The sequence below is a fragment of the Colletotrichum orchidophilum genome (genome assembly GCF_001831195.1).
Source record: "Colletotrichum orchidophilum strain IMI 309357 chromosome Unknown Scaffold_272.1, whole genome shotgun sequence".
Lineage (NCBI taxonomy): Eukaryota > Fungi > Ascomycota > Sordariomycetes > Glomerellales > Glomerellaceae > Colletotrichum > Colletotrichum orchidophilum.
The window spans coordinates 1-15,051 of record NW_019173228.1 but is presented as its reverse complement, the minus strand read 5'-3'; the positions used below and the strand labels follow the sequence as shown (position 1 = coordinate 15,051).

Here is a 15,051-nt window from a genome sequence, read left to right as displayed (position 1 = left end):
ATCTTGCGCCGGTAGTTGTTAAACTGGTGCATCTCTGGCTCGGAACCGTTCCCGCGGCTGGGATGGGGGGCTAGAGTCCAGCAGTAGTGCCCCCATTCCACTTTTTGCACATTTAATCTTCGGATGACACCCAGACCTTGGACTGCTCTTGCGCATGGCGCATGATGGTTTGATGTTGACAAGTTCTGCCTAGTAGTGAAAAACCACGCAGGAAGAGCCGTCGTGTCATCTAACGGGTGGGGTTTGATATTTTTGAGAGAGTCTGCCTAGTAGGAAGGGGGGGCACAGATGATCAAGGGATGGATGGATGCATGCAGATCGAGATGCGGCCAGCAGCAGTGAGGGTGAGATGGCAAGGTGAGTCTGCGGCCGCAGAAACCGCATGGTGAGAAGACGTGGACGGTCGCCAAGGGGGCGCGCCGTTGGTACGCTGCTGATGGCGTGGGGTGCGATTCATGATACTAGGTGTCATCCAAGGATGACAGCGGCGGAGGGACAGAGAGGGACAGAGACATGGAGGAAGTAAGGGCGCATCGTCTTGTCTCTCGGTGAGGGGGCATGTCCGTGCCTACGACCATAGAGACTTGGTAGATCCTTTGAGTCGTCATGTCTCGGAAACCGCGTTGCGGTGGACGCGCAAGTGTGTGATTGTGGTGCGTGGTTGAGCAAGTATCAGTCATCAACTACGTCAAGTGTCTTGACTCTTGGAGACTCGCGTGGGAAGGGGACAAGCACGCACGTTAACGCACGTCCCCCGTCGCAACGTCTACCGTTCGATAGATGGACAGATAGATATCACATGGGATTAGGGCCTCGGAGAATAGAGTCTCGGGAGACACTCATGGTGTGATATTGGATATCTACATCGGCTTCGATGGGGCACCTGAAGGTGTATCGCCTGAGAATGTCGCGCTTACAGAGAGAGACACACGTCCGTCACGTCCGTGTTCAGCTGGGACATTTCGGTGTCCCACCGAAAGGTGTAGCAAACGGTCGCCGGCACCATCAACGTCACGATCACGATTCGTGTAGATCACCGCGTTGCTGTTATTCCCCGTGTCCACCCCTACCCTCGAGAGATTTTCAAAACACATCGGACACAGCTAGGCCCCTCTTCCAACGCCGGTGGCAAAAAAAAACTTATCTATAGCCATCCCAATGTCACGGCTCCGGGGGTCCCGCCCGTAGAGAGTCCTTTCGCACGGACGGGACCGGCGGTTCACGGCCGGAGACTTCTCGACGGCAGAAGGGGGGGGGGGGAGCGAGAGGGGTAAAGGCGAACGAACCACCAGAAACATGGAGAAAAGTGCCGTCGCTACCGAAGAAGACGACCGCCTTGGCACCACCAGGCCCTCTCGCCAGGACTCCAAGTGGCGAATGATGAACATGGAGTGCGCTTGTTGCGATCTCGAGGTGCGGTGGATCGATCCAGTCTCGAGCTACCATCTCGGGAGCGCATCAATTGTTCCTCGGGAGAACAATGCCCCTCTATAACTCGTCGCTTACTTCGTCTCTCACCTTTCCCATCTCGACTCAGCCTGCATTGCCCATTGCGTCGTTTTCATTCCTTGGCTCCTTGAATGTCCCTCCCACCTCATCCAATCACGGTCTCGAACCACTCAGCCAGCCGGTGACTCTGCCGTCCTAGCTCGGGGCGAGCCATCAAAGATGACAGAAAGCTCCGATTGCACATGGCCGCCCCGATCCCCAGACACGAGAGCGGCGTCCAGAGGACACAACGTTTAGTCCCCGCCCGCGCGAACCCCCCCCTCCCTTGCGGTTTCTGCATCCGGTGTGCGGGCTTTTTTGTTTTTGCCTTTCCCGGGAACTGGACGACGTGCCTTGTTTCGGGCAAAGATCTTCGGCGTTGCAGAGAGAGAGAGAGAGAAACATCAGCACGCGATTTCTTCAAAGTGAGACTAGTGATTTTTCTGCGAACGAGAGACCACTTTACCCGTTCCGTCCAACATCGAGATCTTGAGAGTTTATTACATTATTATGGACAATGGATGGGAGAAAATGGGGCCACGTTCGTAGTGCCGCACTCACCGCAAACTATTTGAAGGCGTTGGCCAAAACTCAATTGCGGCGGGTACGATGGAAACCACACCATTTCAAGAGCCTTTTCGTTCCGACGGCAGCGATTCCTACTTTGTCATGTATTACTCTTTGGGCGCAAAGTTGGAGATCTGCGTTCCACAAACACGTGAGGTTTGAACGGTTCCAAGATTGCCGAGTGATCAAAGTTCAACACAAAAAGCTGCAAACGAACCGTCGGGCCGTGATAGCCTCACTGTAACACAATCTGTTAGTAAGTCTCCTTCGCTAGGCGTTCCAAGCAGTGAGGGGTTCAAACACGCTTGCTGGACTGTGGTGCCTATGAGAGTCGAATATGCGTTTGTGCCGCTCCCCGTGTTCGAACGTCGACTGCCTCGCCCCCGTCGTACCTGAAGCCTTTCTCTGCATCCTAACCCCCCGAGCGGAAACCCTATGCACTGCCCCATCTGACAGCCGCCGTCTGATGTCTTTGCCAGCGCCATGAGGTCAATAATCCGAGCCGTCTCCGAGTCCAGTGTCAGCCATTCCCGCGCGATTGGCCCCCCACCCTCCTCAGGCGTGACCAATGGGAAGCCACAAAGACTGGCATCCCGAGGGAATGGCATTGACTGAAGCCGGGCCGGTAATGAGAAGCTGAAAACGCCGCCTTGACGATCATACTATCGTGGCGTGTGTGGCTGGGATAGTTGTACGTTATGTGTGGACAAGGCGGTGGCTTGACACAGAGCTACACACTTTGATATTGGGACCACGACAGTTGTTCATCTGCCACAACGCCCCTCCCACACCACTGCCACCGTTCCCAATGTTGTGCTGAAGACGGCATATTGGTAAAGAAAAAAAAGGCCCGTGTTGGCGAGCATCTAACCTGTTGCAACATAGCCTCATGATGAGGAGGAGCCCCCGCCGGCCCGCTCGCTGTCCACGTCGCCTGCCGTCGTCAATAGTCTCGCATCCGTGCCCCCGAGCTAAGACGAATCGTGGATCACGGGAAAGGGCCCATCACCTGGGAAAATAACCCGACACGCTCAACAGGGTTCCTTCTTTCGTTTCTAAGTCATAGCCGGCGTGATACCACTAAGCGAAGAACGGCGCACGGTGCCGCCACTCCCTCTCATAGTCTTTACTAAGCCCCTGCCCATTGCACTAGACCAGGTTGCGCTCTTGTAGTGGGGTGGGGGGGAAAAGAAGGCGACGCCTCTTCTTTCTGGCACCTTGGGTGTACGAGGTATTGGAGGAAAGGAGGGACCGGGAGCGGTCGTTCTCTTGGCGGGCGTCAACTGATCCAAGCGCTTCGGCGCCGGCGGGGTTGCTGCGAGCGGGCCCCCCCGTCGAGAGACGGGCGTCTACCTTTCTCCACTCCCGGTTACCCACTCCGTGCGGCCGGAGAGGCGGAGCCACACCCAAATGGTTGGGATTGGTTTGGTGATGTGGCTCATGGGTAAGCAAAGCCGTTTGCGGTTGCACACCAGTCGGAAAAGGTGTGAAGGCCACAGCGGTCTGGGCCCTTCATAGGCACACGAGACAGAAAGCGCTCTCTCTCTGTCGCTACTACGAAGGGGGGAACGCTAGCTTTGGTTCCGTGTGTATGTGTGTGTGTGTGTGTGTGTCACTGGCGGCGGCGCCAAGAAATGAGTGCTTTGGCATCGGGCGTCATCAAGATGGGTTCGGGGACCGGGACGGGGGTTTGTCAAGGGGAAGCACGGGGCATGTACGGGAACAACGGGGGATGAGCCTGGATGGGATTTCTATGCCTTCGAAGTGGCCTAGGTTATGAGTCGTATTTCGCTCTCGCGTGTGTAAGCTGTTGCTAGATGGCACCATAGTAGGACCGTGTGTTGCTTAAAGATTGACCAAGTTTGCTTTGTCAGTGCCGTCTGGTGATTTTGCGAGGCGGACAACGTCGTTTCTGGCACACTCATCTCATGATGATGCGACAGTTGGCCGGAGCAAGTGTCCGGAACCGCAAGGTGAGCAGTGCACTTACACACGGCTTCCTAGCTCTCTCCCTCCCTCTCTCTCTTCACGGGAAGATGGCAAAGCTTGGGATGGACGTGGATGGACCTTGGAGTGTTTGACCAGTCTCATGAACTAATGGAGAGGATGACGATTTCTCGTTCCCATCCGCTTGGATGTGGCTTGAGGACCCCTATGCCCTGCCAATATGTCGCACGGCTGTGAAGGAGGGAGGCTTTGCACGGACGGGGGGCAAAGGGGGGAGGGGGAAGGATTCACAAACCATATGACGCCAGAGGCTGCAGAGGCCCACGAGTCTGAGAGCCTCAACTGAGTCACAAATTTTGAGTCACAAGCAACAGTATTTCCACACAATGACCGGAGAAACACACCGTTAGTAACAGCGGCATCCTACGGCGCACGGCATCAGACAAGACAGGTTCGTCATCTGCCACCGAGGGGCCGTGATTGACTTCCAGGAACCATCACGGTCGACGTTAACTTCCCAATGGGCGTATCGTGAGCTTTGGCAGGGTCCCCTAATTTTTTTTTATTTTTCGCCCGCAGGTCAAGGAGAGAGTTTGGGCCACTATGACTCGTCTCGTCATGGTGCCCTTTCCGGCTCGCTAGGACCACGCCGTGACGGCGTGGTCATATCCGACTGTGTGTGTCACGGAGTGAAGGTATCCAAACTCTGTTACTTGTTCGGGGGTTGGCTGGGTTGGCTGGAGGGTGGTTAGACGGGATCAGAGATGGATTGAGTTGTAGATGGTGGCAGGCTTTCCTTTGCTTTGCAGGCACGCGTTCGTCGCGGAAGGCGCCGAAGTCGCGTGTTTGCAGATTTGGACGAGGGGGGGAGAGAGAGAGGGTGGTGGAGTTTGGCTTGGCGCGGTTTAAGCGCAAGCAAACGAAGGTTACACTTTTTGATGAAAGGCCTGTCGATTGTATGTGATTGTTTATCCTTTTGCCACGATCCCTTGACGATGGTTCGCATCCGTTGAGAGCTTTGGCTTCCACGCCGAGCGAAACGCGTGATAGATTCTACCGCTAGCGGCGTCCAGAGTGGTAGCCGGAGAACACGCCATGGGCCGACGGTTTGCGGGGAGGGGGGGAGCATCGCGATGGGGGGCCACGATGGCTCGGCGATGGGAGTTAGTTGTTTACTGTACGGAACTGACTCGTCGCTCGGCGCCGGTTCGTGAGATCTCTCCAGGTTCCTGATCGCGGCGGTCCAAAGGGGCGTTGCGAAGCTTCGCAACACCCGCTTTAACCGTTTGCAGGGGAAGAGGCTGCACTTGGAAAGCCTGCACTTGGAAGGCCTGCGGGCGTCTTTGTCAGCGTGGCAGCGAGCGCACTTTCTGAAAGTTTGGCTTTCTGGTTTGGGTGTAGGGTAGCCTGGGTAGGGAAGATTGGCAGATTCAAACATCGTTTCCGGAAATCCGTGAAAAGGGAACAATGCTATCTATGGTGGTGGGCTACCTGGATCTCCTCCATCACATCAACTCCACCCCATCCAGGTTTATGGCCGGACGGCGACGGTAAGCTTTTTAGTGGGATACTGGGGCTGTCCATACCGATAATCAAAGGTTTGCGGCTTTGTGGCCGGCGGCTTTACTCCGTGCTCGTCGGCACGATGGCCGGCGTTCGGTCGGGAGTTTCGTGTGAAACGTGACCTTTCGAGGACAGGGATTCTCGTTTCTCTCCAATTCTCTATAGAAGTTTCTTCGAGTTTGGGGTCATCGTCGAGGTACGACTTCAGACGATGGCCAGGGTCGGCTGTCCTCGTGATGGCATACGGCGACTTCAGTTCATGAGTCCAAATTAGGAGAATCGGGGGAGAGAGAAACAGAAAATTGGGGACTCCGCGCGATAAAGTTGAGTTTCTTCCCACATTTGAGATAGTTTCCGTGGTGTTGAGACATTGACAGCTCGTCGGAGGGGCCTTTTTTTCCTTCTTGCATATTATGCGCTTCTTCTAGAACAGGGTCCGGTATCAAGACCCGGCGAGGTCAAGGATGGACATTTTTCGAGTTGTGAGGAAAGAAGCTCATAAGTTGAGTCGAAACATCTCGTCATCAGGTGTCTCTTACAACGACATATCAATCCAGAGATATGTAGGGCTTGCTTGCTTGCTTGTGAGTGTTTGTCGGGTGGTTCGGTGTTTCTGCGACGCACGGGAACCACAGCTGATACTCGTGTGCGACTCCTTCCGGAGACCATGAGATGAATCTCATACCCGTCTCATTGTATTCTTAATTCTTCAATTCTTAAGACGAGGATGAACTCGATGTCTGGACGAAGTAGACCAGACGGATAAAAAAAGGCTGGTCTTGTCGTTCTTTACATACTTTGTCATCGTTCGATGTCTCCCTCGCGGACCTCGGAACTGTCAGAAGAGACCAAAAATGGGGTTGTGATGTTGGGATTCTCGACCTTTGTAGGGCTGGCACGCATTGATGCCATCTTTCAGCCAACATGAAACCATTCTCATGACGATTTCGGAACCATGAGCTTAAATCAATCAAGCATTTCCTTCTGTAAACGAAAAAAGGGGGACATAGGCAAAATAATATGGGAAAGTTAACCATTTGCATCCTGGCAAGATGCAGCAATGTCTGCGAAAAGGGCGGCCTGTTCAGTTCCTCCGCCGGCCCCTTTTCTCCTCAAACCTGTCCCGGCTCCGGGCCATCTGCAGTTGTCTGCATCCACCGTGCGCGACCACACAACCTTATTATTCCATCCACATCGTCTCTTCAAAAAAATCTGGCATCATGCCCTTGATGAGGCTGTTGCCAAGCCACTTGGCTTGGTCGGACCCCCAGGAACCGGGGACTGGGTGACAATGGGTCCACCCGGGACCGGCTTGTCCGGCACGAGGGGCCCGCCGGGGGTGGGTTTGTCTGGAATGATGGGACCGACGATGTCATCCTCGTTGCAGGCTTTGAGCGCGGCGATGATGGCCGGCTCGAGGTTCCAGATTTCAAAGGACGGGGTGTTGCCGGAGATGAGGAGGACGCTGGTGAGAGTCGCGCGGAGGCCAATTACATCGGACGCGTTGCAGGAGCCAACCTCAAAAATTTGGCGCTTCTCGGTCGTGGATGGGTTGAATATGGTGGTTGCGTCGCCTGGGATGATGGTGGCTACTTTGACTCCCTTGCTCGCGAGAATGTCGGCCAGGTGTAGGAGGACCATGTAAGTTCCGAACGCGGGTTTGGGCACCCGGGTGAAGGATTCGAGGAGTGTGAGGTATGTTTCTTTGAGGGCATTGAGATCTTCCGTGCGCTCAGCCAGAACTTGGATAGGAGAGTCTAGATCTTTCTCAAGTTACCATGCTGCTTGGCAGATACTGGTCGAGGTCGTGGTACGTACCAACTGTAGATGGCTGTTGCTCAAAGGATATCTCATCAATCTGTGTAGGAAATCAGTGAAATTATTGCTGGCATCACGGTTAAATGGAACCAGACGGGATCAAAGGCCGAGACCAACAGAGAAAATATCCTTACATCGCGCTTCCCAGCCTTCACTCCAGGGCCGTTAACAGGAGGGAGTTGGATAGGGCCAACCGGGTTCGGTGAAGGATTCCCTCCACCAGGAAAAAGAATGGTAGAGCAATCTCCTATTGAGAATCGAGGCGCGGCGTCGCTCAAGGCTACGAGACCGAGCAAAAACGTAGTGTAGGCCAGCATGGCAGGCGTTGGCGCTTTTGCTTAGGCAGTCTTCATCATGATGTTATGACAAGTACTCTGCTATAAGCAGCAAGAAGGAGAGAACGGGATTTGATAGGCGAAATATATCCATGGAGGGAAGCGTAGCGTAAATATTGACTTCCCAAGTTCCACGGCAGCGTTGAGGAAGATTCGTCTATGGCTAAGCTGAAGAAGCTAAAGTGCTTCTTAAATGGATAAATTAATCAAGGTGGTTAATGAGAAAAGTTGAAAGTGGTTAGATGATTGCGATATTCACGACTAGGTACCCAAGCGGAGCGAATAGAGCCGAAGCTGCAACGAGTGTGCTTTATGCATGTGCAACATGAGTGGACCGGATTTTGCTGCTGGATTTTGAATCATATTAGCCAGAAACCCGAAATTGTCAACCCATGGGAAAGCTGCATTTTCTAGTTACGGCTGATTTATCTTGTAGCGAGAGAATTTCATTTGGGACGGCGGAGACATGTCTCCGCGAGCAATTGCACGATGTCAATTTGCAAGGAGAATGAGACAAAGTCAAAAGATATTTGGATGAATACATGGTAAGCATATTCAGAGCATTCCCTCTGCGGTTGGAAAACGCTGTTCAATCTGGCCCACGATACCGGCTAATTCGTTACCTGCTCTTGAACTGGATCAGCATCATGAACTTGTACGAGGGCAGAAAATATATGCAGAAAGAAAGGAAGCTGATCAAACGATTCCCATCCTCTCAGGCCATCGATTCTATACGTTCCCCGTTCTTGCGCTTGTGGAAGTATTAGAGATTTGATACTGCAAACTAGAGGCTCATTTTGGGTGTACGAGGAGCCCTGTACGCCGTCGATAGAGTCGAGAAGCTACCAAGCTACTTCAACACCAGCATGAAGCTTACGCAGAGCTTTAGAGCCTTAGCTACCCTTTTGAGTCTAGTTTCGAAGAAGGATAGGTCACATCTATCTATGCAAGGTGCATACGGCCAAGTTCACGTCACTGGTGTACTGGTTTAGAAATATGGCCTTGAGTAAATGTGACGCCTTCAGCATACGTACGCATGCTTTGGCTCCTCCCGGCGTATAAGGGAAATGATATGAGGTCAAGAATGATATGAACTACCGTAGAGGCTAACCCAGATCACATACCGGTGCCACCTGCGACAACTCCAACCTAGCCATCCATAGGCTCGATGTTTTATTCCATCTTGAACAAAAGCGACGACAACTTAAAGAAAAGAACCCATTGGACCAATTCCTGGCGGAGCATCGCCTCCCAAGATGGCGTCAATAGCGTTGAGATCGCCAGGATCGAAGAACTCGAAAACATCAAAACCTGCAGGCCCTTCAAGGAGTGAGGGGTCAAAGACGGGCATCGGTTCACCGTTGGGCGGATTGGTCCCGTCTTCGATAGTACTGCTGCCCACATCAGGTGCGACATGTGGTGCTGCTTCATTCTGTCGAGGACTATTCGGCGCGTTTCCCGAGCCAGTCCCATTCTGCTCATTCAAGGCGTTGGTGCAGACTTGGTCTATCTCTTGAATTACTTGTTCTGCCAGATCAACCATGACTTGTGCGGACCTGAACATGCTGCTCATCCCCCGGAGTATCTTGCATGTTGACTGGAGCTGCCGCCGAGACCTTGCTGTCAACATTGGCACCTTGTGAGATCGGAGCTCTCGATACGCAACCCGCAGGGAAAGGGAGACGGCGTATGGTACAAACGTCATGTGCGACAGAGAGTTGCCAAAGTCTTCGAAAATGGTCGTGACCTTGATAGCGGAGAGACCTTGTCGATTGAACGCCAGTGAGAGGTGCTCAGATCGCGTTGACCCAACAGGAATCCGACATGATAATATGCTAATACCGTGATAAAGAAGTTCCATGGAAGCTGTGAGATGATTAGTCTTAGCCATGCTTCGGCCTTCCCCCAGCTTGTTACAGACATACCCAAGAGGCGAGATTCAACGCCGAGAGCCTGTGCCTTGTCAACGAGGCTATCGAAGCTTGGAAAATCCTCCATGACAACGCAGCCTGTGTTCTTTGCTGCCGGGCGATACAGGTCGATGATACGCCCAAGCAAGACGACAATCTCGAGGAATAGCCGAAAGCAGCTATCCTGCTCTCGGATACACCCCTCCATATCGCGCCCCAAATCCCGTTCGTGTATCATCACCGGCCGTCCATGAAAAGCAGCATTAAGCTGGTCCATTGCCCAAACACAGCAGAAAAGCCGCGTCAGATAGGCCGGGTCCTCCGACCGCGCTGGCGGATTGTGGAGGTGTAGTCCCACCGTCTGCGCATTGCTGACGGCCTGCGCCGCTAGCTCGGCGGATAAGTGGCGGTCTTGCGAGAAGTGGGTGTACAGGGACAGAATCACCATGATGGCGACTGCTTGGACTCGATCCTTGACCAGGCCGAGTCCCAGTGCCGTCCGGATGGCCGAGGCGAGGCGGAGGGCGAATTCAGAGTAGACCAAGACTGGGGACGACGCGTCCTGCCCGAGTGTGAGGTAAGGTTTGGCGCTGGGATTTGAGCCGGCGGCGAGACAAATAGCCTGCTTGCATAACACTTGGGATATCGTGGGGGCTGGCGCCCGGAGTATGTCGAGGTTCATGACGGGTAGAATTCGGTGAACATCCCGAATGTAGATCTTTTCGAGATGTTCATAGTGCTCTTTATTTGGCAACACGGCAAGGAACTGGTGTACCCCGTGGTCCACCGATACTGCCGACGTAAGTTCCGGGGTCGGGCTATCAGATTTATTTCTGCGAGAATACCAGACGCCCACGGCGTTGGACTCGGCGTGACCGCGACTTGCTGCCGGGCTATCGGCCAGGAACGCGCCCTCCGGGTTCAAGTCGCCTACAAATCTGTCGTCGTTGTGATTGTTGGAGTCAGAATCTATTGGTTGGACCTTGGTCTCGGTGCTTGCAATGTGAGTTGCGGAGCCTATAGCTTGAATTGCTGGGCTCTTTACAGATATTAACGGAGATGCTGGGCTTGGAATACCTAGCCTCGTGTTGGCAGTATTAGGCTGAGTCTCTGAGCTCTTGACACGGGACTGTGGTTGCTCAACTGGAGGCGCTGGATTCGGGACCGAAGGCTCCGAGTTTGCAACATGAATTGAGTCAACCGTCCGGTCGTCATAGCCATCATGATCATCGCCGTCGCTGATATCATTGCGCGGACGAGTTGTCACAGCCTGCTCTGTAGTTGGACTGTGTTGCAAAGACGGATCTATCGGCGTTGCGGCCGCATCATCTGGAGAATCGGCCTCAGCGGACGCGGCCAACCCCGGGGGTATGCCTCTTTTCCTCCAGTGAACGGCATGCGGAGGTGGAGACTCCCCGTCCCCCAACGGATGCCAACATCGTTTCTGTAATTCTGTTAATAACTCTTTTCTTCTGCCAGAAAGGGAAGGTATCATGGCAAGACCGCGCTCCGATTGGTCGCCGGTGTGGCATCCCGAACGGCACCCAGCATGGTTCAGGTCTCTCTCGACTTCGACGATAAGGATGGGAGGGCGAGAATGCCAACGCTTGACTCACCTTTCTCCTCCGACAAGTATCACACGCATGCAGTGCAATTTTCCTCTTTGGGACGGGCACGTTCGTGGTGTTGATGAACTTGAGGTTGAGCATGGCGGCGTGAAGAAGAAGGCCCGTCGGGATTGGGTTGGATTCGTGTAGCGGCGCCGATTGGCGACACACCCTGTTGGGGGCGGTGGGGAGACTTTTGCGGCTGCTGGACGTGAGGTGACCGGAGAAGCCCAAAGCGGAAAGGCCGATAACGGACAGGTGAGGACTAGTTCGTCTCCAAGACCACTGACAGAACGAATTGACAACTAACAACTCAGGGTTCTTGAAATTCTTGCACATTGATCAAGTATCTATAAAATCATGCCTGGCAGGATTATAATTATGTCCAGAAGAGCAACATATAGAACTGCTACTTTCTTTTGGTTACGAGCTCGTTGTTCGATGAGATGCTATTTCACACATATATGTTCAAGCTGCCATCTTGCAAACAATGTACTGTGAGCAGCTATCAGAAATGTCTCACAGGATGAGGGTAGAGCGAGTTACAGAATCTGAATTCTATACATTGACTGGATCATCGGCCAGTAATGCTATTCGAATTTATAGTGACAAGCAAGGACAGTTGGCATTATTTTTCTAGTAACACTGAACTCAGATGTCAGCATTCCATTGTCCTCACTTACCACAGATTCAAGATCACTTACGCAACCCTCAACCCCACCGTCGCCACAAGGGGTATCAGGATTTAAGAAGCAGTCTCCTCGCCATGTGTGTCGGTCTCCTCCTTCTACTTCGCTGCAACAAAAGGTGTTGCGTGCCTACATGTAGAATGATAAAGATGAGTAAACGCTCCTTCATTCTACTATATGCGCAGCGGTGCCTGGATTCCATCATACCGTGTACAGAGCCTTGCAGCTCAAATGGACAGCCTGTTTGCCATAGTCGGTGCACCAATACGCATTAGCCGAGCCCAGAAATAGAACGCTGGCAGAGAGGAGGACGGCGGTGAGCTTCATGATGTGCGGCTGGGAATAGGCGTTCAGGAAGTTGCAAGAGTTCCTGGGTTACTGTTATGTATCATGACCGCCATAGAGAAGCACCTGGCGATCGATTACCTATTTATATCAAATGTTATCATCAGACCTCCCTGTGTTGCTCATAGTTCTTGTTAGGTACGATTGCGATCGAGAGGCAATGCCGACCTGCTCCTTGTTTAATCAACAGGCCGTACTGCATTACTCATGGGCGTCAGCAATCCCACCGGCCTTCATTGGCACCCGATTTTTGTATCATATTACTAGGGTTACAACGAGTCATACATTGTTCAAGGAGAACCACATACACCGACCCCTACAAATACATGTATCTCTTGGTGGGGTTGTACTGAGCCCCACAAAGAGGTAGTTCGAGTTGACTTCCGCTCTTCTGTGTTTCTGATATTAGAAATAAATGCTGTTCGGAGGCCCTGAAAGTATCGATCCTTTTTGGGTATTTTCTCATTCTCTCAAACACGCACGTAAGCACATGGATGGAAATGTTGTTAAAGAGGTGGGCGAGCTGACAGGAGCTTATAATAACCTGATCTTGAACAACGACTTACCAGGGGCTGGGGGGTGAGGTCTTTGTAAGCGGCGAGTCCGTATACATTCCACATGAGGCGTTCGAGACAATTTATTTTACTTTCCACGTCACGGACGGCTGGTGGATCGCCTGCCCTTGTGATGTCGTTGTCGCACAGCAGGCCGAAAACTTGCCTATTGTTGGTGCCAAAGGCCTGTCCTTTGTTTTGTTTTTGCATACAAGTAACGGCAAAGGGAGGTAGAATTTCTTGTAGATCAGTATTCCGGGAAATTTCAGCCTCAGAATACACGGCCTTGCCGAAACCATGGGGCAAGGTGACCGGCTTCACCCGAGTCTTATGATGCCGCTGTATTTGATGGCCGCACTGTCCATAACATGGAACTTTTTATACATCGTAAATAGAAAGTCCTGACTGTTGCCCCATGAACAAAATCCTCCAAAAAACTCGTCTAGACTCCGCCAGAGTCGCAAAATCAAATCGGAAACCACTGATTTGCCAACCTCAAACTCTGTCGAGGACTTGCAGGTATTGGAATATAGGACTTGTTATCAGACAAACGAGAACTACAGGTGGGTCGGCTTTATTTACATTAGACCCAATTTGAATAATAGGTGACACAATTTCTTCTCATTCTTATGAACCTTGATTTATGTACGTGTCAGATAAAATTTCCAAGACGTCGTAACTACTGAATTAAGAGTAGGCATTCTGCATGATCATCTTTATCAAGTCTAAATCTTCCCGAGCATCCACGGCCGAAGTTTTCGGGCTCGTCTTCTTTGTGGCGCATGAATAAAAGTCCAAGAACTCCAGCGTAAAAGGATCCTCGTAGGTCTTCCTCACCATTCTCTCCTGGTAACCATCGCCTTGGGCACTCTCGATTCTCTCCCTGATTGTCATGGTAACAGGGAGTCCCTTGACGTACGGTGTATCGTAGTCGATGCGCACAATCTTTTCTCGCGAGTAAACCTCGAGGTGAGCGTCGAACCTGGGCACGTCGATGATGCCCGACTCGTACATGACAGGAAAGCCTTCGTACTGGAAAAGCACATTCCAAATTGGCAAACCGAGAGAGGCGCCCACGACACGTGAGGGCAGGCCTATCATCTCGCGCAGAGCTGAGAAATCATGAACACCAAGTCTGTGAAGGGAGTGTGAGAGAGGTCAGCGAAATGATATGTCTATGGTTTTCATGGACCAGGTTGGATTGGCCTCGCGACTTACCCTGTGAACAACCTGAATATTGTCATTGACTCAGGCGTTGCTTCAACTCCAAATTCGCCAACTAGAGCTGTTTTGACCATCTCTTCCTCGATTGACCGCATCTCTGCGGTAGCTTGTTTTGGATAGTCGGTGTATTTCTCGGGGAATGTGCCAGACTGGTCTACGAAAGACCTGTTTTGCCCAATGATATCTATCTTGTATTAGCCTAATTCTCTTGGTCGAGTCCTCACGCGGTCAAATAGTGGCATACCCCTGACCCGGATGTAGTCAATTTTCTTGATCCCTTGCACCTCCTTTACAGCGTCGAGGAAAGATGCGGCATATCGCCTCTGGTATCCCACAAAGACTCTCCCCTCTGAGGTTTGCTCCGCGGCGATGATGGCATCGAGATCGCGGTAGTTCAATGCGAGCGGCTTCTCCACAAACACGTACTTGTTGTGCTGAAGAGCCAGGATCGCTTGTGCGGGATGGAATGCGTTGACGTTGCAGATGACGACGACGTCCGTTTCAGGAGCGGCAATCAGCTCTTCGGGACTCAACGTCGTCTTGGGTAAACCGCCAGCAACCTTCTTGGCGCAGAGGTCAATGGCTTGCTGGGAGACATCACAGATATAGGTGATCTCGAAGTGGTTGGACAGACTATTCAGCACAAGAATGTGGGATACCTGCGAAGGAGAATCGTCAGTATTCTCTGTGAGGAGGCGACATGAGTTGGGTACAAGTCGAGACAAACCTGAGCGAGCTCTCCCAAACCGATGATTCCCACTCTGAGGACCTTGCGAGGTTTGCTACCATTTGCTACTTCGCTCATCTTGAGAAATATTGAAAGTGCTAGGCCGAAGATTTTGGTGTACCTAGGCGTTCCGATTAAAGCTGCATTCCTTCACAGAGGCAAATTATGCATCCTCTAGCATCATATAAGCAGCTCAGTGCAGCTCAGTCAACCATAAGCGCATTTTGGACATCACAGAAGCAAAGATCAGGTTCGACTTTCCAATGCCCGTGGGGGG

General features: G+C 52.3%; 3 protein-coding genes across 3 annotated transcripts; all 3 read right to left on the bottom strand.

Annotated features, from left to right (window-relative positions):
* Positions 1-6,783: 6,783 nt before the first annotated feature.
* Positions 6,784-7,700, bottom strand: CORC01_14339 (uncharacterized protein; the record flags this gene model as incomplete). The annotated part of the gene is made up of 3 exons (XM_022625950.1): positions 6,784-7,307; positions 7,384-7,423; positions 7,518-7,700. 3 exons carry the CDS (start codon positions 7,698-7,700, stop codon positions 6,784-6,786), a joined length of 747 nt encoding a protein of 248 aa, XP_022467543.1.
* Positions 7,701-8,922: 1,222 nt separating this feature from the next.
* Positions 8,923-12,251, bottom strand: CORC01_14338 (fungal specific transcription factor domain-containing protein; the record flags this gene model as incomplete). The annotated part of the gene is made up of 4 exons (XM_022625949.1): positions 8,923-9,584; positions 9,644-11,072; positions 11,245-11,520; positions 12,132-12,251. 4 exons carry the CDS (start codon positions 12,249-12,251, stop codon positions 8,923-8,925), a joined length of 2,487 nt encoding a protein of 828 aa, XP_022467542.1.
* Positions 12,252-13,510: 1,259 nt separating this feature from the next.
* Positions 13,511-14,852, bottom strand: CORC01_14337 (oxidoreductase family protein; the record flags this gene model as incomplete). The annotated part of the gene is made up of 4 exons (XM_022625948.1): positions 13,511-13,958; positions 14,042-14,231; positions 14,292-14,706; positions 14,775-14,852. The coding sequence occupies 4 exons, from the start codon at positions 14,850-14,852 to the stop codon at positions 13,511-13,513; spliced, it is 1,131 nt and encodes a 376-aa protein (XP_022467541.1).
* Positions 14,853-15,051: the final 199 nt, after the last annotated feature.